The sequence below is a fragment of the Odocoileus virginianus genome, chromosome 4, assembly GCF_023699985.2.
Source record: "Odocoileus virginianus isolate 20LAN1187 ecotype Illinois chromosome 4, Ovbor_1.2, whole genome shotgun sequence".
In the NCBI taxonomy this organism is placed as follows: domain Eukaryota; kingdom Metazoa; phylum Chordata; class Mammalia; order Artiodactyla; family Cervidae; genus Odocoileus; species Odocoileus virginianus.
The window spans coordinates 15367720-15394986 of NC_069677.1; the positions used below are offsets into that span (position 1 = coordinate 15367720).

Here is a 27267-nt window from a genome sequence, read left to right on the forward strand (position 1 = left end):
GAGCGCCTAGTCCTGCCATCATTAACTCACCAATCCCTGCCACCACCCCGAGAGGCCGGGACTGTCATTGACTCTGTTTAGATGAGGAAGCCTGAGGTTCTGACAAGTTAACTAACTTGCCTGAGTGAATGGGGAGAACCGAAACCCCAGGCGGGACCTACTGGAAGGGGCAGGCTTGTGAGGGGACTATCCAGATCAGAGGATGGGAACTAAGGAGGCAGTTGACCTGCATTATCTCACATGTTCCTCACCGCCACCCTCTGAGATGGGTGTTATCAGACACCTTACTCTCCACGAACTAAGTTTGGAGAGTTTACGGAGCTTCTGTGAGAATGCCCACTGGCTGGCCCGAGAGCAGAGCCTCTGCCTTTTCACCTTGCCTCAGCTGTGTAGGGGCTGGATCAGGGCCTGCGCAGGGTCCCTGACCCCTGAGAGCTGGAGAAGTGGCTGAAGAGCAGCGGGGCATATGCAGGGGCTCCACAAGTGAAGTAGAAGGCCTGCCATTAACTCATCTTTCACCATAGGCCTCCGTTTTCTCTTCTCTCAAATGGGAGGGTTGAAATGAATTATTTCTAACTTGTGTCCAACTCGGAGAGTCTCTGATGTAGAGTCTTCACTCGGGCCTTCAGACAGTTTCAGGACTCAAAATCAAGAGTTGACATTCCCACTGGGAGCTCTGGGCTTCATCATGTAGGTCAGGAGTGTTTGGGAGCCCAGTAGCCTTCTGTCCTCATAGAATGGTCCCGAGGGCTGATGCTCAGAACTAGCCAAACGGTCCTAATGATGTGGAGTGAGTCCTACCCAATGATTAAAGGAAAGGAAACCAGAGCTGCAACTGTACCTCAGTCTCCCTGTAAAACCTGTAAAAATGTTGGCAGGGAAACATCTCGTACAAAGTATTTCCAAGATCTGACTAATGCTGACAAAGAGACATCTGGCCCCTTCCAGCTTGTTCTGCCTTCCTGCACTTATTCCTGGGCGAATGTGGGGGTAGAAAGTGAACAGTAAGGGAGAGAAGCTAGAAGTGGGGGACCCTAGAGGGAGGTCAACCCAAAGTGCCAGGGCATCTTTGAGGAGTCTTCCCCCCGTGTGTGAAGAACATGCACCCAAAATGAAATCAACTCAGATATGGCTGGCAGAAACAGAGCCACCTCACTGCACAGATGGATTAGAAGGATTTCATGTTAATTGCAAAGAAACAAGTTGCCTTTTTCATTTAGGCAATTAACTCTGCTCTGCAGTGAAACTGCAATGATTGGATTACTTTTATAACTCTCCTGTTTCCTTTCAAAAAAACAAAAGCTGACAGCTCGTTTGTCAGTACTGAGAGGTGGGTCGTAAATTTGAGGCTGCCAGATTGGTAGGGGGAAGAAAACTCCTTTTGTGAGGCCTGGCTCTTGCTGTGGGCTTGTTGGTCAGAGGCTAGAGTCCTTTCCATCATTTACTTTTTGCATCTCTAAACTAAGGTCAAAAACACCTGCAGAATATCTGGGGAAGGAAGTGATTCGTAAGGACACAAAGTCACAGCTGCCTTTTTCAGACCCCTGCTCTGGGAGCCCAACCTTACATCTCTGTATTCTGTCCACACCCCTGTCTGTCCCCTCAGGCTTCTGTATCTGAGATGTGGGAGGAAATCTGGACGGGACCAGTCAGTGCTGTGGGCTGCGTGCTGCCTCCTGACCAGCTTGTGTGACACCATCGGGGCGATTCTGGCCAAACAGCTCACCATCCAGGTGGGTTGGGACCACAGGTGACAGTGGCTTCTAGTTTGTTCCTTTCCCACACGAAGCAGCTTTGCTCTAGGGTCTGTGCCCCTGCTGGTCTTTCTGCTCCTCCAATAAACATGCAGCTCACTGGTCACCTCCTTCAAGTCTTTGCTCAAAAATCTCTCAATAAGATCTCCTGACCGTCTGTTTAAAATTGTGCCTTACCTCTCCCACACCTGCTCCAGACCCCTCATCCTGCTCATTTCCCCCTTAATATACCATCTGCTTTACTTTACCCATTATGTCTACTCCAGGAATTGGTGATGGACAGGGAGGCCTGGCGTGCTGCCATCCATGGGTCGCAATGAGTTGGACACGACTGAGCTACTGAACTGAACTGAACTGATTCTTTATTGCATGTTAACCCTTACTAGAATGTCAGCTTCATAAGGGCAACAACTTTTATTCAGTGCCGATCCAGCACTTAAAATAGGAGCTGACACATAGTAGATGTCCAATTAAAAAAAAAAAAAGGATGTTTGCTGTTACCGTTTTTTAGAGCCCAGGCACTGTCCCCACTCATTCAGGGGTATCTGAATCCTTTCTCAGGTGGTGATGTAGGCTTTGGAGCAAGTGAGAAACATTTTGAGTTTTTCCAAAGTCTGGGCCCTTAAACAAATCTGTGTAGAAAGGGGCCTGTCTTGAAAGCCTGTCTTGAAACATATATCCCAAGGAAGAAGGACCTTTGGGCCCCACTTAAGGGGGCTGGTCCTGGCCTTATGCCACCCAGGGAGATGTGAAGGAGGGTGGCCTGGTGGTCAGACACAGATTTGGAGAGTTCTAGAGCCTGCTGTCAGCAGCATTCTATCAGAAACAAATCACCTTTCATTTTGGAGGCAATTCTCACTAGCTGATAGACGATAATGAAGTTCAACTCGAGTCCGATAATAATAGCTGATGTTTATTAAATAGTAAGGGCTTTTCATATATTAACTCACTTAATCCTTAAATTATGGGTGCTCGCATCATCCCTGTTTTACCCATGAGGTGTAAAAGAGGTGTGAAGAGGTGTAGAGAGAGGTTCAATAACCCTGCTAAAGTCATTCTCTTACAAGTAACAGTGTGAGGATTCAAACCCCAGAACACATGCTTTAAGCACTAAATACAGTGGACCCTTGAACAACATGGATTTGAACTGTGTGTATTCACTTATACATGGATTTTTTTCAAATAATACACACTATGGCACCCCATGATCCATGGGTCGTTGAATCTATGGATGCAGAACACCAGATACAGAGGATCTACTGTAAAGTGACACTCAGAATTTCCACTGCAAAGAAGTCAGCGCTCCAACCCCTGAGCTGTTCAAGTGTCAACTGTACTGTCAGTAGCTACTGCAAGTTTCCGTAGGTGCGTCTTACCCTCCTCCAGTCACTGGCCTAAGCAACTTTCCATGTGTCAGCTCATAGCATCTACTTCACACTGAAAGAGGTGCTGTTATTATCCCTGCTTTACAGATGAGGAAACAGAAGCCCCGGGAAGGTCAGTGGCTGGGCCAAAGTTGCACAACAAGACTTCACCGTACAATGGAAAGTGTGGAGGGCTGGGATCTTGTCCTATCTCTATGATGAACATTTTTATAATGGCTTTGGTCACTTAAGCAAAACCCCATTTCCTCAAATGGAGGTGATAACCAACCTTGATGGAGTTGGAGGCATCCCTGGAAACCCTATTTCGGTGGAACATATGTGGTGGAGGAGATCCAGAACAAGAGGTACTACAGTTGTTGAAAGAGGTTTGAACACCAAGACCTTTCCTTTGCTCGCAGGTCTTCACTGGTGCCCACCTGGCAGCTGCCGACCTGGTGAGCTTTGTGTCCGTTCTCTTCCCAGTCTGTGGTTCCAAATTCAAGTCCAGTTCGGGTGAGTGTGCTGCTACCTGTTCCTGACTTCATCGTCCACTCATCTCATTCATCAGCACCTCTCCCTGTCGTGCCCTAGCTGGGCCCCTGCCTGGCACAGATGAATGGGCGAGCTCCCCAGCCTCAGCCAGAGCAGGGAGTCAGGGCGCTAAGAGGCAGTTAGTGCTGCTAGTGAGGGTGTGTGCACACAGTGGGCCGCAGAGGAGGGGAGGGTCTGCAGTGTTGGGAGAAGGTGACGCTGGAACTGGGACCGCAGGAAAGGGCTTTCCAGATGAAAGAGCAGCCTGGGAAGAGGTCAGGAAGAAGGAGGGGGCAGGGCGTAGGGGACAGACAGTGATACCCAGTGTGCACGTCCCAGCCTCAGGCAGAGCAGAGGCTGGAGGTGACTGAGATGGGATGGGTAGGCTGGGAGTATGTAGGACCAGACATTCCTGACAAGGGCATCAATACGCTCGGACCCTTGTCTTAAAAGGAAGTGCTTGCACCAGGGCGTAATGTAAGATGTCCTTGGGCTCAATGCTGCCCAGAGGAGGAGTGCACTTTTTGGAATTGTTCAGCAGATGATCTTCCTTCTATTTCAAGGAGACTTTCAAAGACGATGCTTCTCCTGCCCCCAGTTTTGATGCCTTGGCACCACTCCGCCCCCTCGCGGTGCATTCACCAGGCTTGTGCGGGTTCCGCTCAGTGCCGGGCTCTGCGCAGATTCTAGAGCTGCCTGGGCACAATGCCTGCCCTTAGCGGGCTCCAGTCTAGGATGAACAGCAGATGTGTGTGATAAAGGATAATGCTGACCTGCTTTGAAACATAAAAAGACATGAAAGGCTGGGGAAGGGGAGGAGCACCAGGCATGGGGGATGGGGGGAATGAGAGGGCACGACCACAGGCCCTTCAAGAGTGGGCAAGATCTGGCTTGTGGAACAATGTGGGAGCCCGTCCTGGCCTTGTGGCTGGGGTCAACACCAGTTCTTCCCACACGGCTGTCGGGTTCCAGATCCTGGCAGCTGAGCAGGATCTTGGTGTCTGGCGCAGGTCGGGGCTCCCGGGAGAGGAAGAGGAGGCGGCAGCTCCGGGCCAGCGTGTTTGCTCTGGTCTTGCCACTGAGCCTGGGCCCGGGCTGGGCTCTGTGTGCCGCTGTCCCGAGGGCTTCAGGCCGTGACCGAGGGCCGCAGCGGAGGCTGCTGGGCATCCTGGTACAGGTGAGGCCAGGCCTGCTCGGGCTGGGGGAAAGGGGTATGATGTCAGGGAATGTGGGTCCCTCCCCTCCACACAGTCCCAACTAGTATCCGGGGGGTGGGGTTTAGGCTTATGCTTTGCTGGGAAGAACCACCTTAAAGCAGGAAAAGGCGGGCCTAGGGTGCCTGGGCGTCTCCCCAGGGTGCTGAGTGCATCACTGTTCCCACAGGACAATACGGAAATCCTCGGCTTCCTGCTGGGTGGCATCGCGGCCTTGGGCGCCTGGGTTTCCCGGATCCGCCCACTCTCCAGAATCGTGAGCCTGGGGCTGGGGCCGTGGGTCACCCCTGCAGGTCTTAGGGCATCTGGGACCATCCTCCCAGTTCCAGGTCACTGGGGTGGAGAGGTGATGTCCCCGTGTGCACAGCCATGTCTATATGTATGTGGTGGGGGGCGTTTGTGTGTGTATATGTGTGTGCAGGCCAGAGGACAGCTGGCCCCAGGCTCCGGGGATCCTGAGGCTCACAGCAAGTGGGCTCTGTGCTCACTCCATTTCTTGTAGCAAATGAGAAGCAGGCTCTCAGGAAGGAGCCCTGGGTTTGGATGAACAAACATCCTATTAAGGAATGAAAAGGTTTGAGGTTTTAGAAGATAGGATTGTTCAGCTCCAGGGCTCTTTATATTCGAGTGTGTCTTGTTGGCAGGTATTTTCCCGGTGTCTGGGGTAAAGGAAGCCCTGTGTTGGCCACTCCCCTGGGGGAAACAGACATGACTTGAGATGCCCCGCTTGCCCTTGGCAAGCTCAGTCTCAAGAAGACACAGAAATGGAAAACAAGGTGTTCGAATGCTCTAAGAAAGAGAATCAAATGTTTGGGGCTTTGGAAAAGAGGGAGAGAAACCTTTGCATTGCGCAAATGAATGAGGGTGCAGACTGTTGACACCACTGGGTGCCAGGGGTGCCCGGGTCAGCAGGAAGGCAGGGTGGGGCCCGAGGAAGCAGAGGTGAGGGGAGGCATAGGGGCAGAGGAGAGCGCAGGAAAGGCCACCAAGGCACGAGGGCACCTGCAAGAGAGCCACATATTACGCGACCCCAGAAATGTGCCAGCCCATCCTTTAGTCTTGAAATGGTCACTTGCCCAAGAGCACTGTGTTTTCTTTATATTAATTTATTCTACTGGGCCAGGTCTTAACTGCAGCACTCAGGATCTTTGATCTTTTTTGCTGCGCGTAGGATCTTTAGTTGTGGCATGCAAACTGTTAGTTGCAGCATGTGGGATCTCGTTCCCTGACCAGGGATTGAACTGGGGCCCGCTGCACTGGGAGTGCAGAGTCTTAGCCACTGGACCGCCAGGGAAGTCTCAGCGCTGTGATTTAATAGCAGTTCCAGGAGAACAGGATTTGGGGATGTCGGGGTCTTAGTTGAGCGCTCTGAGAGCTGCAGCCTGAAACCTCCCAGGGCACCGGGCCTCCTCAGCAAAAGTGTGATCTCCAGATCAATGGAGGTGAGCATGGGGAGCACTGTGCTCAGTTCAGCCCCCCTGGGAGGGGTCTCCAGGGTAGTGTGGGGGCTGGGAAGCTGTGTCACACGACAACCTTTGAAGGAACTGCTGTGGTGCCCTGGCCACCTGTATTATAAAAGTTTCCTTTGCCTGCCGTAACAAAGTGTCACAGACTGGGAACAACAGAAATGTATTGTCTTTAAGTCTCAGGGGCCAGAGGCCCGACCCCAAAGTGTCAGGGCCACGCTCCCTCTGAAGGCCCTAGAGAGGGATCTGTTCCAGGCCCTTCTCTGAGCTTCTGCTAGTTCCCTGACTGGTGGCAGCACAACTCCAGGATTTGTGTGGTGTTCTATGTGTGTGTGTGTGCGCACGTGCTCGCGTGTGTGCACGTACGCACAAATGCATGTAGTCTTCACGTGGGCTTTTCTCCATACTTTCCTGTATCTGACTTTCCCCTTGTCATAAGGACATAGTCGTCTTGGATTAGGACTCATCCTAACAACCTCAGCTTAACTTGATCATCTACAAAGACCCTACTTCTAAATAAGGCTACATTTACTAGCTCTGGGAGTTGGACTCCAATGTCTTTTTGGGGAAACTCAATCCAACCCATAACACCAGCCCCCCTAAAATACCCCAGGCCGGCCCCACCTCTCGGTCCCTCCCTCTGCTTCATTTTCTTGATCGCATTTATCACAGCCTGAAATTAGCTCCTTTAGCTATTTGCCAAGTGGCTGCCTGGTTCCCCAGCAGAGGGTCGGCACCGTGAGAGCAGTGACCCTTTCTGTTTTACTTCTCGCTGTGTGCCAGATGTTTGGGGTCTGCCCAACACTTCTTACTTAGCAACTGTATCTGGCCTAGAAAATAGGGAGTTCATGGATACAGGAAATGGAGGGCTGTCTTGAGGCAGAAAGAGTAGCCTTGTTCTCTGTGGTCTCAGTGAGCAGAACCAAGACCAGAATCAATAACCAAGAGGTTACTGGGAGGGCCACTTCCCATTCAGTGAGAAGAAGACTCCATGGGTTAGACACTTTGCACAGTGGCTGGCTGTTGAGGGCAATCGGTATTATTATTCCTGCTTTAGTAAGTAGTGAGCTCCTCATCACTAGAGGCATTCAAGCCAGATGACCCCTTGGCAGGAAGATAAAAGGAGATTGCATTGGGACTGAGCTGGGTAATCTTGGAGGGCCTGCCAGCCCTGAGTGTGTCTGGTCCAGTGAACAAAAGCCCAGAGCTAGGGTTCCCTCATTAGGAAGAAAGCCAGCAGGATTGGGGTGCAATGGGAAGCTGAGCCAGCATGGCCTCAGACCCTGGATCCCCCAGAAGCTGCTTCTAACTTACCCCTGGTGGGGTCGCTGAGCAGCAGTCTGGCTGGGTAGCTTTGGTGGGAGAAGATCCCATTTTTCCAGGGGCAAGTCCTTGAACGGGACAAGGGATTTGAAACATGCTCCGACCAGTAGAGCGCTGTGCTAACAAGGGGAATCGTTGCTGCTGCAGGAGCGGCCGAGGCATGGCCCACTCAAGCCCCCAGCACAGATTTGCCAGGCAACCACCGGGTGGGTTGTCCCCTCAACCGTCAGTCCTGAAAGGTTAGGCAGGCCCGAGTGTGCTGGAGAAGCTCCTGCCACATCTTGAGTCCCCAAGCCAGTTCCAGTCTTCGAGCAGCGATGCTTGAGGCACCTGCTGCGTGCCCAGCGCCACAGGCAAACAGAGCGCTCTAGCCCTCTAGATCCCTAGTACTGACTCTGACAAGAGCTTGAGTGTTGCGTCAGATGGTGCTGGGCGTGGGTTGGCACTGGAGTGATAGCAGAGGGCTCCCCCCGCTGAGCCCCTCTCTGCAAGTCACTTCCCCTCTGGCCATCAGTGTCCCCTGTAAAATGGGGTGGGGTACTGGAGGACCCCAGAGGTTTCTTGCTGTAGTGGTGCTGCCTGCGTTGTGTGAGGTAGGAAGGGTCAAGGGAAGGGGTGTCACTCCACCTGCAGCCTCTGGGGCCAGCGGGCCAGGGGTCACCCTCCCCAGCTAGGTGCTGTCTGTTTAGGGGTGTTGTTGTGGTTGTTTAGTAGTTAAGTCCTGTCTGACTCTTTGCGACCCCATAGACTGTAGCCCGCCAGGATCCTCTGTCTATGAGGTTTCCCAGGCAAGAATACTGGAATGAGTTTCCATTTCCATCTCCAGGGGATCTTCCTGACCCAGGAATCGAACCCACATCTCCTGCGTCTCCTGCACTGACAGGTGGATTCTTTACACTGAGCCACCAGCAGGTAGCGAGCCAGAAACAGGGAGGCCTGAGGACAAAGTCAAAAGCGATGCAGAGGGAGACGTAACACTCCTGAGGAATTTTTGTTTCCTTTTCCTTGGCTGCTCTGCAGGGCTTGTGAGAGCCTAATTCCCTGACCAGGGATTGAACCCAGGCCCCTGGCAGTGAAAACACAGAGTTCCATCCACTGGGAATTCAGTCTTTTTGAGGATTAAAACTAAAATGGGAAAATCAGCCAGAACATGCTTTTTCTCTTAAATTTTGTCCATTCCTTAGCCAAGACCTACATGTCTCCAAATACAGTCATCTAATGAACAAACTAAGTTTATGTGTATATATATATATATATATATATATATATATATATATAAACACACGTATATGTATACATATACATGTATGTGTATTCTGTGTTAATTTAAATACCTATGTAATTGTATAAATTGGAAATACATGTATGTTTATATACTTAATGTGTATAGAAAGTGACTTTATACCTGTAAATGGTACTTACATATAGATATTACATATGTTTCCTTTTTAAAAAAACAATATTCATTACTCATTCTCCAAAAATACCCCCTTGGCTTCTACATTACCAGAATGTTATCTCTAATTTCCCTGACTTTCCCATCTGGCCTGGTTCAGAGTTGGTGGCCCCAGGAAGAGAAGGGTCGGGGCTTGGCTCTCCATAACTCTATCTTCCTCATGCTTGCCCCACTGAAATGCACAGGCCCCTGCCCAGTGCCGGGTGCCAGGGCACCGAGATGGTGAGGCTCTCAGCCCTGCTCTGAGGAGCTCTCTTTCTGTTGGGCAGACAGATGTGTAAGTAGCTAAGTCATGATCAGGGTGAGAGGCACTCCAGTAGAGGGATATGTCAGGTGTGAGGGACCCAGAGGAGGGCATTACTTGCTCCCCTTAGGGTGGAGGCGGTAAGGAATGATTTCCCAGAGTTGATTTTAAGCCAGGTTCTGAGGGATGAATAGGAGTTCACCAGACAAAGGGGGCAACTTTTTTTTTTTTGGCCTTGGCTCATGGTTTGCGGAATCCTAGGTCCTTGACCAGGGATTGAACCTGTGTCCCCTGCAGTGAAAGCGTGCGGTCCACCAGACTGCCAGGGAATTCCTGGAAGCAGCTTGAAGCCCAATGGAAACAACACCTTTGGGGGCTGGCATTGGCCAGAGGGCTTGCCCTCCAACCTCTCACATCAAGGGCCCTGGGTCTTAGAATCAACTGAAAGGAGCTGGGCGAGGTGGAGTGCTCCTCCCAGCCCAGCCCCTTCCTCTCTCTGCCCAGTGCCGGGGTAAGACATTTCCCTCCATCCACCTGTGGACCCGGTTCCTGTCAGCCCTGGCCGGTCTCCTCTACGCCTCGGCCATCGTGGCCCATGACCGGCGGCCTGAGTACCTGCTGCGGGCCACGCCCTGGTTCCTGACCTCGCTCGGCCGCGCGGCGCTGGATCTGTCTGTATCCACCCCGGGTCCCCGGGTGTTCTGTGTCTCTTCTCCCCTCTGCCCCGCCACGCCCTCCTACCCTCTTGGTAGAAGGAATTCTTTCTCAGTGGCCAGGGTGGTGGTTTGAAGCCTAGGGCAGGCAGACACAATTGCAGCGTGCAATTCTGTATTTTTTTCCTTTTTTTTTTATAATAAGAAGTATCTCTTGACTGGAGCTCTGTGAGACCACAGAGGGAATGTGAACTTCCTGGCCCTGGGCTCAGAGAAGAGCCGGCTCCTGTCTCCGTGCTGTTCCCCGCTGCGTCGGCCCCACCCCCTGTGAACCTGTTTTCTTGCCTTCGCCTTGTCTTTCTCAGGGGCTGGGGAGGGCTTTGCGAGCCGACCTGGCCTGCACAGCTGATCCTGCGCTTTCCGTCCTGTTTGATGCTGGAGCCTGGGGTGGATGTTGCCCAATGTGCTGATGGCCCAGTGACCTTGGTGTGAGGGCCTCAAGGGCGCGCTAAGCTCAGACAGTGGCGGGTGGAGATGCTGACAGTGGATAACACCCCTGCTGGCGAGGGAGTGTGTGAAAAAACCCTGTGGATTTAGCAGAAACAGTTTCGAAAATGATTTCTCACCTACTGTTTGAGTCTCCCAGGGTTGCCATAACACATCACCACAAACTCGATGGCTTTAGCCAAAGGAATTTATTCTCTCAGCTCTGGAGACCAGAAACCCCAAGTCCAGACGGGGCCACACTCTCTCCAAAGGTTCCAAGAGAGAGTCTTGCCCTGCCTTTTCCGGCTTCGGGTGGGCTCCTGGGGTGCCTTGGTTCCTGGCAGCATAATTCCCATTTCTGCCTCTATCTTCACGTGGCCCCTTCCTTTTGTGTATCTCTGCCTGTCTTCTTTTCTTCGAAAGTTCGTGTTGTGGGACTTACCTTTGTCGCCCTAGTCCACTGCCAACCTCATCTTAACTAATTCTTGATATCAGCAAAGACCCTGTCTCCAAATAGTCATGTTCTGAGGTTCTGGGTGGATGTGAATCTGGAGAGGACGCTCTTCAACCCACTAGGTGTACCATCCTTCCTCAGCCGAGGAAGATGGTTTTCACAATCCTTTGATTTAACAAGTATTCACCAAGTGCTTGCTAGAGCACCTGGCTAGGTGGTGGGCCCTGGGGGGACAGAGAGAATTGGACCCGGCTCTGTCCGCAGATGGTCTCCTGTCTGTTCTGGGGCCTACCCTGGCAGGATGATTCTGGGGAGTGAGGACATCACTCCAGGGTGGAGCCCTCGGGGTGCCAAGGTGAAGGCAGCATCAGGCAACTGAAGTTCTCCGCTTCCTTGAACCTTAACTCCCACTTCTCAGATCATTTTCCTTTCCTGCGTGATGAAGAGCAAGATGAGGCAGGTCTTCGGATTTGCCTCTGAAGCAGGAGAGAACCCCGACACCCAAGCCCTTCTGACCTGTGCAGAGAAGGAGGAAGAAAACCAGGAGGCAATGACCGAGGCAAGGTCTCCCAGCTGGACGGGGCCAACCGGTGTCTGCGCCCAGCGTGGGCAGAGGTGGAGAGCCTTGCCAGGGCCCAGCCTGGGAATCTGGGAGTCCCTCTGGCGTGGGCCAGTCAGTTACTCTAAAGAACTACTGTTATGCCCAATGCTGAGTGCCCTGAGAAAACAGGATCCTCTGTTTTTCCAAATACAAAATATTTTTAAAGTTTTTTTTAATCGCTATATAAACTTGAACACTTTTTAGCAATGTAGATAAAACAGTCAAATGTCCACTTATGCTATTTGGTAATTTACACATATATTGAAGTTCAATTACTATATAAATTAATACTTGAGTTTAGAAGTAATGTGTTTTTTGCCCTCACTTAGTAAAAACTTATGTTCCTACTTTTGCATGCATTTGACATGCACAGCATCACCACCAATAACACAACTTTTTAAAAAGATGATGTTGCTAAAAAGCTGATTTTTAAAGTGTTGTTTACAATAAGATCCACCATTTACAATTATGTCATATCTGTAAATGTGTCTGTCTCTGTCTTTACTGATTTAATCAGGTGACTACTGTAAGTAAGGAGAACTATGCTAACTGAGGGAGTTTGTCTTTGTCAGAAGTCCTTGGCTGAAAATAATTGAGCAAGTACCTCATGATAATAAGAAAGCTTGTAAAGACTTGAACATTACAGCTCCCTCTTTTCTAAGATAATTTTTTCGGAAAAAAAAAATCTAGTCTCCTATGTAGACTCCTCACTATTCTCATTTCTTTCAGAGTGGAAATGAGACTCCCTGTGAGTGAGCCGGGTCCACTCCTCCAAATGTTCTAGGTTTAATGGCATAATCTGACTGAATTAATGAAATAGGAGATAGTGTGTAGGTATGGCCAAGCTAAAAGGGGTGATATAGGTTCTTGGACCAAAGATCCAAGTTCCCAGGAAGGCTCTAATGGGATGTTATTTTCATTCCATTCTAGAATCTCTTATGAAATTATATTCCAAAAGGGAGCTAAAATATTTCAAGAGAGCCTCATGTGTTTAGTGTTCTGAAGAGAGTAAGCAGAGCCTTCACCATCTCTTCAGCAGTCTTTACAGCTCTGGTTCTCAAAGTGTGGTCCTTGGACTAGCATCGCCCAAGAACTTGTTAGAAATGCAAGTTCTAGGGTCCAGCAAGCTCTACCAAAACACAGCTCAAGGTGTTTTAATAAGTCCTCTTTGTGCTTCTGATGCACAGTAAAGTTCGAGAACCACTTCTTCTAAAAGCATTTGTTTAGCACCCACTTAAGTGGTCTCCCAGCTTTGCCAAACTTTATAATTATCTGGGGAGCTTTTAAACTCTCCAGGTCACTTCCACATTGGTTAAATCAGAATGTTTGGGGTTAAAAGCTAAACATTAGCTGTTTTTTAAGAAGCCCAGGTAGTTCCACTGTGCAGCAAAGTTTTGGACCCACCCACCTTCTGTGACATCAAAGAGGATACATCTTATAGGAAGTAGAAAGTGAGATGTGCCATAAAAGAACAGAAAAAATACTTAAGGGATTCTTTTGAAGAAAATGGAATCCTGTTTTTAGAAAGTGTCTCCTTCCTTTTTGTCTTCCTGTCTCCTTTTGGAAGAACTCGGATTGGGTGCCGCTCACCACACTCCCACACTGCAAGCCGCTCAAGAGGATGGCAGCCATCAGTCGCTACATGGAGCTGACCATTGAACCGGTGCAGCAGGTAAGTGGCCGTGAGCCACAGCCGGGTGCCCAGAAGGGTGGGGGGTAGTCATGGGAGGCTTCTTGAAGAGGTGACACTTTAGCTGAAGGAGGGGCAGAATGAATCAGGAAAGCATGTAAAAAAAGAGGAAAGAGCTTTTGAAGGCCTTGGTAGGGAGGAGGTGGTCAGATGAAGTGGAGCTGGGAAGATGAAAAGGTGGCGAAGAGACAAGGGTGAGATGGTCACGGTGTGGAAGCTGACCATGATCCTGAGGATAATGGGAGTCCAGGAGACTTCAGGACTAGAGACTCAGGGTCAGACATGCACTTTAGAGCCATCACTCAGGCCGTGTTGGGGGCAGATTGGAGCGAGGAGCCTAGAGATAAGGGGGTCAGTGAGGGACAAGAAAGTCCAGGAAAGAGCTGGTGCGGCGTGAACCAGGGTCAGAGCTGACGGAGACGCAGAGCTTCAGTGGAGTCCGTGGGTAGGGCAGTGAGGGTTTGGGGTGACTCCCGGGGTTCTGGCCTGTTCGTGGGCCCTCAGGAGGAGGAGCGCTGGAGAAAAGACTGAAAAGGTGGTAAGACATCCACTTCATGCCCCATACCCCACTAAGATGTTCCTGTCGAGGCTACAGTGACCTCCCTGTTGCTAAATCCAGGGATAATTTCTGTCCTAGTTGAGATTCAACTCATTCAGCCACCCATTTCTTCCAGTTTCTGGGGCCCTCCTTGTCCTAGTTTTTCCGACTCCCTCACTCCTGCAGGCTCCTCCCGGCGAGCCTGACTTCAAGGTTGCAGTACCCCAACTCCGCCTCAGGAGGGCTCCCTTCTCTGATCCCGTAGCCCCACCTGCCCGCCTTTGTGATCTCCCCTGCCTGTGTCTCCATCCTTTTCAGTCTTGGCTGCCCCACTACCCCTTCATTGTCACCACGTGGCATCTCACACATGCCGTGTCCAATAGGGAATTCTGGATTTCCATGCCCAGACCGGCTCCTGCTCCTCTCCCTATCTCCCTCATGTCAGTGCAATGGGGCAAACCCAGATCCCCCTCTTCTCACTATGTGCTTATGCCCATCTCACCCGTGGGCGAGTCTTGTAAATACTTCATTTAAAGTAGATCCAGGAACTTCCCTGGACGGTCCAATGGTTAAGACTCTGCACTTCCAATGCAGGGAACATGGGTATTGATCCCTGATGGGGAACTGAGATCCCACATGGCACAGGACACAGCCAAAAACTGAATAAATAAAAATAAAGTAGGTCCAACCTGGAGATTATCATGTAAGTGAAGTAAGGAAGACAAGTGTTATATGATATCACTTATATGTGGAATCTAAAAAGTACTACAAATGAACCTATTTACAAAACAGAAATAGACTCACAGATATAGAAAACAAACATGGTTACCAAAATGGAAGGTAGGGGAAGGGATAAATTGGGAGTATGGGATTAACAGATACACAAAACTATAAAATAGATAAATGACAAGATTTTGCTACATAGTGCAGGGAACTATATTCAATATCTTGTAATAAACTATAGGGCTTCCATGGTGGCTCAGATGGTAAAGAATCCACCTGCAATGTGGGAGACCTGGGTTTGATCCCTGGGTCGGGAGTGTCCTATGGAGAAGGAAATGGCAGCCCACTCCAGTATTCTTGCCTGGGAGATCCCATGCATAGAGGAGCTTGGCAGGTATAATGAGAAAGAATTGAAAAAAAGAGTATAGACATATACACATAAATATGTATAACTGAAGCTGTACAACTAAAGCTAACATAGCTTTGTAAATCAACTGTACTTCAGTTTAAAAAGTGGGAAAACAAGTAGATCCAGGAGCCTTGTCACTGGTCTGCCCCTCACTGCTATTTTTGACCTACCCCCTCCATTTACATTTCTTTAAAATGTAAGTTATATCTTGTTACTCTTTGGTTTAAAGCACTCCTCTGGCTTCCCTTGACTGGTAGAGAATCTGCCTGCAATCCAGGAGACCTGGGTTTGATCCCTGGGTTGGGAAGATCCCCTAGAGAAGGGAAAGGCTACCCACTCTAGTATTCTGGCCTAGAGAATTCCATGGACTGTATAGTCCATGGAGTCGCAAAGAGTCGGACACGACTGAGTGAATTTCACTTCACTTCACTTCTGGCTTCCCATTTCACGCAGAATAAAATATAATCTCCTAACACAGACATGTTAGACCCTCCCAGCCCCGTGCTCGCCCCATCCCTGACTGCCTCCTCTTCTACCCTGCTTCACTTCTCTCTGGCCACACAGAGTATCTCTTCATTCCTCTGCCTACACACTCTTCCTCCTGATTTTTTTACATGTCTGCTTATTTCTCGTCTTTCTGTTCAGTAAAAATGTCACTTTCTCCGAAGGCCCTTCTTCCCCCACCGCCCAGTCAAATGGGTGCATTACCTCTTCTGCTGTATTACTTTATTACCTGTTAAAATGCTCTGCAAAGCACATTTCATGATCTTTTACTTTTGTTTGTTTTCACTTTCCTGCTGGGATATAAACTTTGTCTCCTTCTGTCTCATCTGCCTCAACCCTGGTGCATCGAGTCACAGGCTCTCGGCACAGGTGTGTTGGAACGAAGAGTTCAGTGGTCGGGGCCCCACTGAGCTGACCTTGGGACATGCTGACGCTCAGAGTTTGGTCCTGATAGAGAGGGTTTTGTACTTATTGTTGCTTCTTGGGAAGTGGGTGCAGATAATCTGTATGTGATGTAAGTGAAGTTTAGGGAGATTCGGCGCACGCTTTCACAATTAACAGCCTACTTTGGCCATTAAGCTCTTCTTCGGTCGGGAGGGTGGGTGGGTAAGTGGGTGACTGGAAGCTCTGGGGAAAGCGCGAGGAACCCTGGCAGCATCTGGCCACCGCTTTGCATTAGAAATTTCGAAATCATGGAATTTCTGAAAAATAATAATGCAAAATAAAAAGGAATGACACAAAATAAAAAACAATAATGTGGAAGTTGCGTTCACTTAAACGCAGCACTTCTGGTATCTGAGTCTTGAGAGGATGCCTGCTGGGAAACAGACTCTGGGAGGACTGTGTCGTCTTGTTCTCCTCCTTCTGTGTCCACCAGAGGGCGAGCGTTGTCTTCATGTCAGCTCCCAGCTGGGAGCTTGGAGCTCTGCCTCTAGCCTGAGCAGAAGAGTCATCATTCCCCTGGTGGTCTGTTTATTGAGGGCTAGCTGCCTGTCAGGCTCTGAGTAACTGATAACAACCAACCCTTCTGGTGATAACTGTATTGGTCATAGTGCTTAGAGTACTGGTCTGAGTGCTTTACATAGATTACATCATTTAATCCCAACACCTAACCCTTGAGGTTACTGTGTTCCTTTTACAGAGAAGGAAAAGAGGCCGGTTGAGCTTAAGCAGCTTGCTCAAGGTCACACGATCTGTTGGTTTTGGAACCAGGATTCATACCTGTCTCTACCCAGTCTGTGTCTCTCCTTACAGAGTTATGCAGCTTCTTACTTGGCATAATGGCTGACACCCAGTAAATGCTTGATAATTGTTTTTTTAAATTGTCATCAGCACAAATTCTTATAACAACTTGAAGTAGGTACAAGTGTTATTTCTATTGTTATAGAAATTATTGAATTATTATTATGTTAAGTTATTGTATTTAATACTTTGTTATTATTTTAGAATGAGTCACAGAGAGGTTAACTCACTTGCCCAAGATCCCATAGCTGGAAAATCTCAAAAATAGGTTTCAGACTAAGCCTGTCTGATTCTGTTCCCTGAGCTTTTATAGAAAGAACATGCTTTTTCTGCCACCATTTCATGCCTGCTTTGTTAGCATATTTTTTTTTAAATGAGAATGCCCTGATGGGCATGTTGTGGTTTGGTACTGTGATGCCATGTGCTTTAATACACATCCTGTTTGGACTACCTGTGAAGCAGGCAAACGAGCCAGTGAGGTGTCCACTCTTCCCAACATCCCCTCCTGAACACTGGTCTAATGAGAGATTTCTCAAGAGGCACAGCTGGGGCCAGGCTGGGCCTGAAGGACTGAGGGCGTGGGGTCCTAGGAGTCCACAACTCGCAGCATTTGAAACTCCATTTTATCTGTGACTCAGGTGTGGTCAGCCCTGGGGACTTTATAGATTCTTTCGTTGTTGTGGCTGGGAGGCCTCTGCTACACCCCTGTGTCTTTGCCTGTGTCTCCTTTGTGGATTTTCCTCCCTTCCAGCCGACTCTCACAGGGATCTGTGCCCTTGACCTGTCTAGGGTTGCAGCCCTGTGTGATTTGGGGACCGGTACAAGCACTGTTCTTCTCATGTGTCCAGGGCGTTTACTAAATCTTATCCTCGTGACACCACTTAAGAGGAGGACAGGCAGGGGCTACCAGCCCTATCTACATGTTAGGAAAGTGATGCTTAGGAGGAGGAGGCTTTTTGCCAAGGTCACACAGTTAGCTGGTGGACACATGGTCTGGAAGGCAGGTTGCTCCCCCTGTGCTGCGTCTACTGCCTGGCTCTGAAACCCCGGCCCACAGCCTCGAGGATCTTGTGGAAACCTGTGTGCCCTGTGGAAGGGTGCTCTCTCCTGAAATGTACAGAGAGATAGATTGATGATGACAGATAGATAGATATGCGTGCTCTGAAACCCCAGCCCACAGCCTCGAGGATCTCTCTGGAAAACCATGTGCCCTGTGAGGGGAAGCTGTCTTCTGAGACGGACAGAGAGATCAGTTCAGTTCAGTTCAGTGGCTCAATGTGTCCGACTCTTTCCAACTCCATAGACTGCAGCACACCAGGCCTCCCTGTCCTTCACCAAATCCCGGAGTTTACTCAAACTCATGTCCATTGAGTCGGTGATGCCATCCAACCATCCCATCCTCTGTCGTCCCCTTCTTCTCCCATCTTCAGTCTTTCCCAGCAACAGGGTCTTGTCCAATGAGTCAGTTCTTTGCATCAGATGGCCAAAGTATTGGAGTTTCAGCTTCAGCATCAGTCCTTCCAATGAATATTCAGGACTGTTTCCTTTAGAGTGGACTGATTGGATCTCCTTGCAGTCCAAGGGACTCTCAAGGGTTTTCTCCAACACCACAGTTCAAAAGCAACAATTCTTCTGCTCTGAGCTTTCTTTGTAGTCCAACTCTCACATCCATACATGACTACTAGAAAAACCATAGCCTTGACTAGACGTATCTTTGTTGGTAAAGTAATGTCTCTGCTTTTTAATATGCTGTCTAGGTTGGTCTAACTTTCTTTCCAAGGAGCGAGCATCTTTTAATTTCATGGCTGCAGTCACCATCTGCAGTGATTTTGGAGCCCAAAAAAAATAAAAGTCTCTCATGGCTTCCATTGTTTCCCTATCTATTTGCCATGAAGTGATAGGACCAGATGCCATGATCTTAGTTTTCTGAATGTTGAGCTTTAAGCCAACTTTTTCACTCTCCTCTTTCACTTGCATCAAGAGGCTCTTTAGTTCTTTGCTTTCTGCCATAAGGGTGGTGTCATCTGCATATCTGAGGTTATTGGTATTTCTCCCGGCAATCTTGATTCCAACTTGAGCTTGGTGTACTCTGCATATAAGTTAAATAAGCAGGGTGACAATACTGCTTGACGTACTCCTTTTCCTATTTGGAACCAGTCTGTTGTTCCATGTCCAGTTCTAAATGTTGCTTCCTAACCTGCATACGGATTTCTCAGGAGGCAGGTCAGGTGGTCTGGTATTCCCAACTCTTGAAGAATTTTCCACAGTTTGTTGTGATCCACACAGTCAAAGGCTTTGGCATAGTCAAGAAAACAGAAGTAGGTGTTTTTCTGGAACTCTCTTGCTTTTTCAGTGATCCAATGGGTGTTGTCAATTTGATCTCTGGTTCCTCTGCCTTTTCTAAATCCAGCTTGAACATCTGGAAGTTTACAGTTCATGTACTGTTGAAGCCTGGCTTGGAAAATTTTGAACATTACTTTGCTAGCATGTGAGATGAGTGCAATTGTGTGGTAGTTTGAGCATTCTTTGACATTACCTTTCTTTGGGATTGGAATGAAAACTGACCTTTTCCAGTCCTGTGGCTACTGCTGAGTCTTCCAAATTTGCTGGCATACTGAGTGCAGCACTTTAACAGCACCATCTTTTAGGATTTGAGATAGCAAGACGGCAGGAGGGGCGAAATCGTGTTTAGAATCAAACCCCATAGCCACCAGAGACACTCAGAGGGCTTAAACAAACATTGTGTGCACCAGGACCCAGAGACCCCACAGAGACTGAGACAGAACTGTGTTTGAGTGTCCCCTGCAGAGGTACAGGTCAGCAGTGGAGTGCCACGGGGACAGGGGCTTTGGGTGCAGCAGACATGGGTGTGGCTTAAGCCCTCTTGGAGGAGTTCACCATTAACCCCACCACAGAGCCATCAGAACTTACACAGGACTGGGGCAACAGACTCTTGGAGGGCACAAACAGAACGTTGTGTGCACCAGGACCCAGGAGAAAGGAGCAGTGACCCCACAAGAGACGGACCCAGACTTGCTCGTGAGTGTCCAGGAGTCTCTGGCAGAGGCGTGGGTCGGCGGTGGCCTGCTGCAGGGTTGGGGACACTGAGTATAGCAGTGCAAACATGGGACATTTTGAAGGAGGTCGCCATTATCTTCATTACCTCCACCGTTTGAAAGTGAAAGTGAAGGTTGCTCACTCGTGTCTGACTCTTTGCAACCCCATGGACTATACAGTCCATGGAATTCTCCAGGCCAGAATACTGGAGTGGGTAGCCTTCCCCTTCTCCAGGGGATCTTCCCAATACAGGGATCGAACACAGGTGTCTGCATTGCAGGCAGAACCATCTGCAGTTTACTGACTGAAGTGAACTGAACTGAAATAACAGGGAGGGAACACAGCTCCACCCATCAACAGAAAATTGGATTAAAGATTTACTGAGCATGCCCCTGCCCATCAGAACAAGATCCAGTTTCCCCCTCAGTCAGTCTCTCCCATCAGGAAGCTTCCATAAGCCTCTTATCCTTCTCCATCAGAGGGCAGACAGACTGAAAACCACAATCACAGAAAACTAACTAATCTAATCACATGGACCACAGCCTTGTCTAACTCAATGAAACTATGAGCAATGCCATATAGGGCCATCCAAGACAGACGGGTCATGTTGGACAGTTCCGACAAAATGTGGTCCACTGGAGAAGGGAATGGCACACCACTTCAGTATTCTTGCCTTGAGAACCCCATGAACAGTATGAAAAGGCAAAAGGATAGGACACTGAAAGATAAACTCCCCAAGTCGGTAGGTGCCCAGTATGCTACTGGAAATCAGTGGAGAAATAACTCCAGAAAGAATGAAGGGGTGGAGCCAAAGCAAAAACAACACCCAGTTGTGGATGGGACTGGTGATAGAAGCAAGATTTGATGCTATAAAGAGCAATATTGCATAGGAACCTGGAATGTTAGGTCCATGAATCAAGGCAAATTGAAAGTGGTCAAACAGGAGATGGCATCAACATTTTAGGAATCAGTGAACTAAAATGTACTGGAATGGGTGAATTTAACTCAGATGACCATTATTTCTACTACTGTGGGCAAGAATCCCTTAGAAAAAATGGAGTAGCCATCATAGTCAACAAAAGAGTCCAATATGCAATACTTGGCTGCAATCTCAAAAATGACAGAATGATCTCTGTTCGTTTCCAAAGCAAACCATTCAGTATCACAGTAATCCAAGTAATCCCCAACCAGTAATGCTGAAGCTGAAGTTGAACAGTTCTATGAAGACCTACAAGACCTTGTAGAACTAACACCCAAAAACGATGTCCTTTTCATCATAGGGGACTGGAATGCAAAAGTAGGAAATCAAAAAATACCTGGAGTAACAGGCAAATTTGGCCTTGGACTATAGAATGAAGCAGGGCAAAGGCTATTAGGGTTTTGCCAAGAGAACGCATAGGTCATAGCAAATACCCTTTCCCAACAACACAAGAGAAGACTCTACACATGGACATCACCAAGTGGTCAATACAGAAATCAGACTGATTATATTCATTGCAGCCGAAGATGGAGACACTCTATACAGTCAGCAAAAACAAGACTGGGAGCTGACTGTGGCTCAGATCATGAACTCCTTATTGCCAAATTCAAACTTAAACTGAAGAAAGTAGGGAAAACCCCTAGACCATTCATGTATGACCTAAATCAAATCCCTTACAATTATACAATGGAAATGACAAATAGATTCAAGGGATTAAATCTGATAGACAGTCCCTGAAGAACTATGGACGAAGGTTCGTGACATTGTACAGGAGACAGTGATCAAGACCATCCCCAAGAAACAGAAATGTAAAAAGGCAAAATGGTTGTCTGAGGAAGCCTTACAAATAGCTGTGAAAAGAAGAGAAGCGAAACGTGAAGGAGAAAAGGAAAGACATACGATTTGAATGCAGACTTCCAAACAATAACCAGGAGAGATAAGAAAGCCTTCCTCGCTGATCAATGCAAAGAAGTAGAGGAAAACAATAGAATGGGAAAGACTAGAGATCTCTTGAAGAAAATTAGAGATACCAAGGGAACATTTCATGCAAAGATGGGCTCAGTAAAGGACAGAAATGGTGTGTACCTAACAGAAGCAGAAGATGAGGTAGCAGGAATACACAGAACTACACCAAAAAGATCTTCATGACCCAGATAATCATGATGGTGTGGCCACTCACCTAGAGCCAGACATCTGGAATGTGAAGTCAAGTGGGCCTTAGGAGGCATCAATACAAACAAAGCTGGTGGAGGTGATGAAATTCCAGTTGAGCTATTTCAAAACCTGAAAGATGATGCTGTGAAAGTGCTGCACTCAGCATGCCAGCAAATTTGGAAAACTCAGCAGTGGCCACAGGACTGGAAAAGATCTGTTTTCATTCCAATCCCAAAGAAAGGTAATGTCAAAGAAGGCTCAAACTACCACACAATTGCACTCATCTCACACACTAGCAAAGTAATGCTCAAAATTCTCCACGCCAGGCTTCAACAGTACATGAACCGTGAACTTCCAGATGTTCAAGCTGGATTTAGAAAAGGCAGAGGAACCAGAGAACAAATTGACAACATCTGTTAGATCATCAAAAAAGCAAGAGAGTTCCAGAGAAACATCTACTTCTGTTTTCTTGACTATGCCAAAGCCTTTGACTGTGTGGATCACAACAAACTGGAAAATTCTTCAAGAGATGGGAATACCAGACCACCTGACCTGTCTCCTGAGAAATCTGTATGCACGTCAGGAAGCAATATTTAGAACTGGACATGGAACAACAGACTGGTTCCAAATTGGGAAAGAGGTACGTCAAGACTGTGTATTGTCACCCTGCTTATTTAACTTATATGCAGAGTACATCATGAGAAATGCTGGGCTGGATGAAACACAAGCTGGAATCAAGATTGCCAGGAGAAATATCAATAACCTCAGATATGCAGATGACACCACCCTTATGGCAGAAAGAGAAGAAGAACTAAAGAATCTCTTGATGAAAGTGAAAGAGGAGAGTGAAAAAGTTGGGTTAAAACTCAACATTCAGATAACTAAGATTATGGCATCTGGTCCCATCACTTCATGGCAAATAGATGGGGAAACAGTGGAAAGCATGAGAGACTTTATTTTGGGGGGCTCCAAAATCACTGCAGATGGTGACTGCAGCCATGAAATTAAAAGACACTTGCTCCTTGGAAGAAAAGTTATGACCAACCTAGACAGCATATTAAAAAGCAGAGACATTACTTCGCCAACAAAGGTCCGACTAGTCAAAGCTATGGTTTTTCCAGTAGTCATGTATGGATGTGAGAGTTGGACTGTAAAGAAAGCTGAGCACCAAAGAATTGATGCTTTTAAACTATAGTGTTGGAAAAGACTCTTGAGAGTCCCTTGCATTGCAAGGAGTTCTAATCAGTCCATCCTAAAGGAAATCAATCCTGAATATTCATTGGAAGGACTGATGCTGAAGCTGAAACTCCAGTACTTTGGCCACCTGATGTGAAGAACTGACTCATTTGAAGAGACCCTGATGCCAGGAAAGATTGAAGGTGAGAGGAGAAGGGGACGACAGAGGATGGGATGGTTGGATGGCATCACCGACTCAATGGTCATGAGTTTGAGTAAACTCTGGGAGTTGGTGATGGACAGGGAAGCCTGGTGCTATAGTCCACGGGGTCGCAAAGAGTCAGACACAACTGAGCGACTGAACTGAACTGAAACCCCAGGCCATAGTCTGGAGGATTCCTGTGGAAACCTGTGTGCCCTGTGGGAGGAAGCTCTTTTCTGAGTTGAACAGAGAGAGAGATGATAGATAGATATGGGTGCTTGCTAAGTTACTTCAATCGTATCCAACTCTGAGACAATCTATGGAATATAGCCTGCCCAGCTTCTCTGTCCATGGGATTCTTCAGGCAAGAATACTGGAGTAGGTTGCTATTTCCTCCTCCAGGGCATCTTCCCCAACCAGGGATCAAGCCTGCGTCTCCTGTCTCCTACATTGGCGGGGCCACCTGGGAAGTCTAGATAGATAGATAGAGATAGATGATAGTTAGGTAGATAATCTTACAAGTTCCTTCCCCCCTTAACCTTTCCCAAGGTACTCTCATAGGCTGCCGGCAGGTGTGTTGGTTAAGCCTCTATGGAGTGCACTTTTGCCAAGTGAAAGTAAGAGTGAAAGTCGCTCAGTCATCTCTGACTCCTTGAGACCCCATCGACTATACAGTCCATAGACTTCTCCATGCCAGAATACTGGAGGGGTAGCCTTTCCCTTCTCCAGGGAATCTTCCCAACCCATGGATCGAACCCAGGTCTCACGCACTGCAGGTGGATTCACCATTGAGCCACAGGGGAAGCCCTACTTTTGCCTAGAGCTATCCAAATGACAAGTGTGCATACCCTCTGACTAAGCAATTCCACTTTTAAGAATTTATCCTGTATATCCTGAAATTTTGAGTGTAAAATATAATTTACCACACTCAGTAATGATTGTAAAAGCAAGAGATTGGGAATACCCTAAAACGTCCATCAGCAGGGGACTGGTTAAACAGATTGTGAACAACTATACAATGCTACAAAAGCAGACTGCGGTAGTACTGTTTCTAAGGCATGTTGCTAAGTGGAAAAGAAAGGAAGATACATAAGGACTATGGAGTGCACTACTGTTAGTGGAATGGGGGGAATATGTCCATGCATTTGCTCGTGTGTACACAGAAAGTTTGGAAGGACACAAACGGGTGCTGGCTGCCTCTGCGGGGAGCTCGGTGGCTTCGGGAGGAGGGTGGAGGCCGCCGCATGCTACATCCTTTCCTATCTTTTGAACCCTGAAGGACATGAATGCCCTGACAGTGCAAAAAATAAAGATGCAAACCAAGTCTCTGCCTGCCCTTCCCCACACACCTTGTAGGTGAGCTGCAGTGCCAGCAGGCTGCCTGGCGACGGACAGACAAACACAGGAGCCGCGTCCCTGCAGGAGCCTCCCTCCTACCCTCCGGTTCAGGTCATCCAGGCCCGTGTGTCCTCCAGCAGCTCCTCCCAGGTCTCTTCCATCAACTCCGACCTCGAGGTACTTGCTGGGTCTGCTGGTGGGTGCATGCATCCTCCTTCACCCGGGCTTGCCCATGCCTCCATGGTACCTGCATCTCTACTCCTCCACGCCGACCTCATGCCGGCTGAATAGTGAATAAGCATCTTCCAAGGACTTTCCTACACAGTCCGCGCTGGGGAGGACTTTCTGTGGTCAGATGAGTCAGGGAAGCACTGCCCACTGAGTCACTGGAAAGAGTCACATCTTAGAGAAATAAATGCTGAAAGACAAACTTTTTAGAGTCTCCGTAGTTCCCAAACCCATTTGACCAGGGAAGCCTTTCTTCCCCTCCAAGGAGCACCAGCTGCTCCCTGTGATGCCGTCGGGGTAATACACAGAGGCCCTTGGTGGGCATCCTGCCTGGCACTTTTATAAGCTTTGTCTCATTGTGAATTTTTGGATCTGCGAACAAGACACATCACATTCTGTGATACAGAAATAGGTATAACTCTCAGGTCTGTGGTCCTATCCCTCTCAGCCCCACAAGCTGTGGCTCCCAGCCCTGGTCAGAAGGAAGTTTCCCTTTGTCTGCAGCCAGTGAGAACAAGGACAGCATCACGGACATGTGGTGTCAGCCGGGGACACCTTTGTTCTGGGTTGGTTGGGTTCTCCCACTCTTTTGATGTTTAAATACCTTTTTATGACTTGATGATAATAGGAAGTGGTTAGTTGGTGCTGAGGTTTTGGTTTTGGTCCTAGTGGCTTTATTTGGCAAAGTAATGAGCCACAGGTCCCGAGTCACTCCCCCATACTTGTTGGACTCATAGTGAACCTTGAAATCTGAAAGACTTAGAGCCTGTGATTTTCAGGGGTCGAGTCCAGATCCTGTAGCGTGCAGGCCACATGCACACCTGCCCCGGCCTTGTGCACCTTCCTTGCCCTCACCTGTATGTCCTCCTTGGCCAGGGACTGCTCCCTCGTCCCCAGGGTTCTAGGCCTTTCTTCCTGGGTTTTCTCTGGCCCAATTTCCATATGTCAGAATCATACCCAGATACCACCTACTCCCCCACCCCACACACACCCCAGGGCTTAAAGCCTCCCTCTCTTGGGTGCCCACAGCCCATAAATCTCTTACACCCCTTCTGTTGTGTGGCCTGGAGGCTGCAGGAGCCTGCCTTCCCCGCCAGGCTGTGCACAAGCTTTTAGGTCTGGAGGCCTGGGATGCCCTCATCTTTATCTCTCAGTCCTGGAACAAACATAGCTGGTCCCTGAGAGCTGGGTTTTGAGGGAGAGATTCTATTTCAGATCAGGGACCACTCAGGGTCCGTGTGTGCCCAAGTCCTGCATTCGATGCTGTTTGTTTCTTGGGTTTGGTCTTAGAATGGGCAAACACCCAAGGTGTATGGCTTGGCGGCCGGGAGCCAGCAGCCCAGGCCGAGTCCAAGGCTTCAGGGAGAGAGGGAGCCTGAGTGCAGAGTGCGTTCAATGAGGGCAAGGGACAGTGGGGTTGGTGAGATGGGGAGGGGAGGCAGGAGCGGGGAGGGTGGGAAGCTACACTCACTCTCACTGTGGAATCCCTAACTGAGGTCAGGATTGGACCGTGACCTTGAAAAATTTGAAAATGTGTCTCTATGACTGTTTGGGGCCATTTCTGTGTTTTGCAGCCCTTTTCCTTCCTCTCCTCTATTCTCTCTTTTTAGACATTTATTTGCTTAACTATGTAAATTCCAAGGGGATGGGATCACACTCATAAATGAGGCAAGTGGAAATGAGTACGTTTGCCCTTGTTAAATAAGGAATATATTTTTAGAAGCTCAGCTGCCCACAGCCCAGAACCCCTGCCTTCCCCCAGCACAGTCCTCCTGTTTCATTACCTGAAACACACATACATGACACATGGCAAAGCCCTGAGTCCTGAATAACTGAGAAGCTCACTAGACATAGACACTGCAGGTCAAATGGGATTATAAATCTCCTGGTACAGACTGTTGAATATGTGATCAGGGGACAGTGTAGTTTGTCAGATGTGTGACTCTTCGGGTCTTCTGGTGATGTGTATGTTCTCTTCTTAAAATTAAGATGTGTTTATTATAGAAATTTTGGAAGATGTTCAGTTCAGGCACTCAGTTGTGTCCAACTCTTTGTGACCCCATGGACTGCAGCACTCCAGGCCTCCCTGTCCTTCACCAACTCCTGGAATTCAAACTCATGTCCATCGAGTCGGTGATGCCATCCAACCATCTCATTCTCTGTCGTCCCCTTCTCCTCCCACCTTCAATCTTTCCTGGCATCAGGGTCTTTTCCAATGAGTCAGTTCTTCACATCAGGTGGCCAAAGTATTGGAGTTTCAGCTTCAACATCAGTCCTTCCAATGAACACCCAGGACTGATTTCCTTTAGGATGGACTGGTTGGATCTCCCTGCAGTCCAAGGGACTCTCAAGAGTCTTTTCCAACACCACAGTTCAAAAGCATCAATTCTTCGGTGCTCAGCTTTCTTTACAGTCCAACTCTCACATCCATATATGACTACTGGAAAAACCATAGCCTTGAGTAGTCAGACCTTTGCTGA

At 48.5% G+C, this 27267-nt stretch overlaps 1 protein-coding gene across 4 annotated transcripts in view; it reads left to right on the forward strand.

Moving 5' to 3' along the window:
* The window catches only part of TMEM44 (transmembrane protein 44), a 46808-nt gene that overhangs the window by 1099 nt on the left and 18442 nt on the right, over positions 1-27267 (forward strand). For all 4 annotated transcript variants that reach the window (XM_070466209.1, XM_020877275.2, XM_020877276.2 and 1 more), the window contains exons 2-9: positions 1607-1733; positions 3538-3631; positions 4660-4826; positions 5033-5119; positions 9857-10027; positions 11364-11504; positions 13114-13218; positions 24578-24736. In XM_070466209.1, coding sequence (XP_070322310.1) covers positions 1607-1733; positions 3538-3631; positions 4660-4826; positions 5033-5119; positions 9857-10027; positions 11364-11504; positions 13114-13218; positions 24578-24736 — 1051 coding nt within the window. The remainder of the gene's footprint in view (positions 1-1606; positions 1734-3537; positions 3632-4659; positions 4827-5032; positions 5120-9856; positions 10028-11363; positions 11505-13113; positions 13219-24577; positions 24737-27267) is intronic.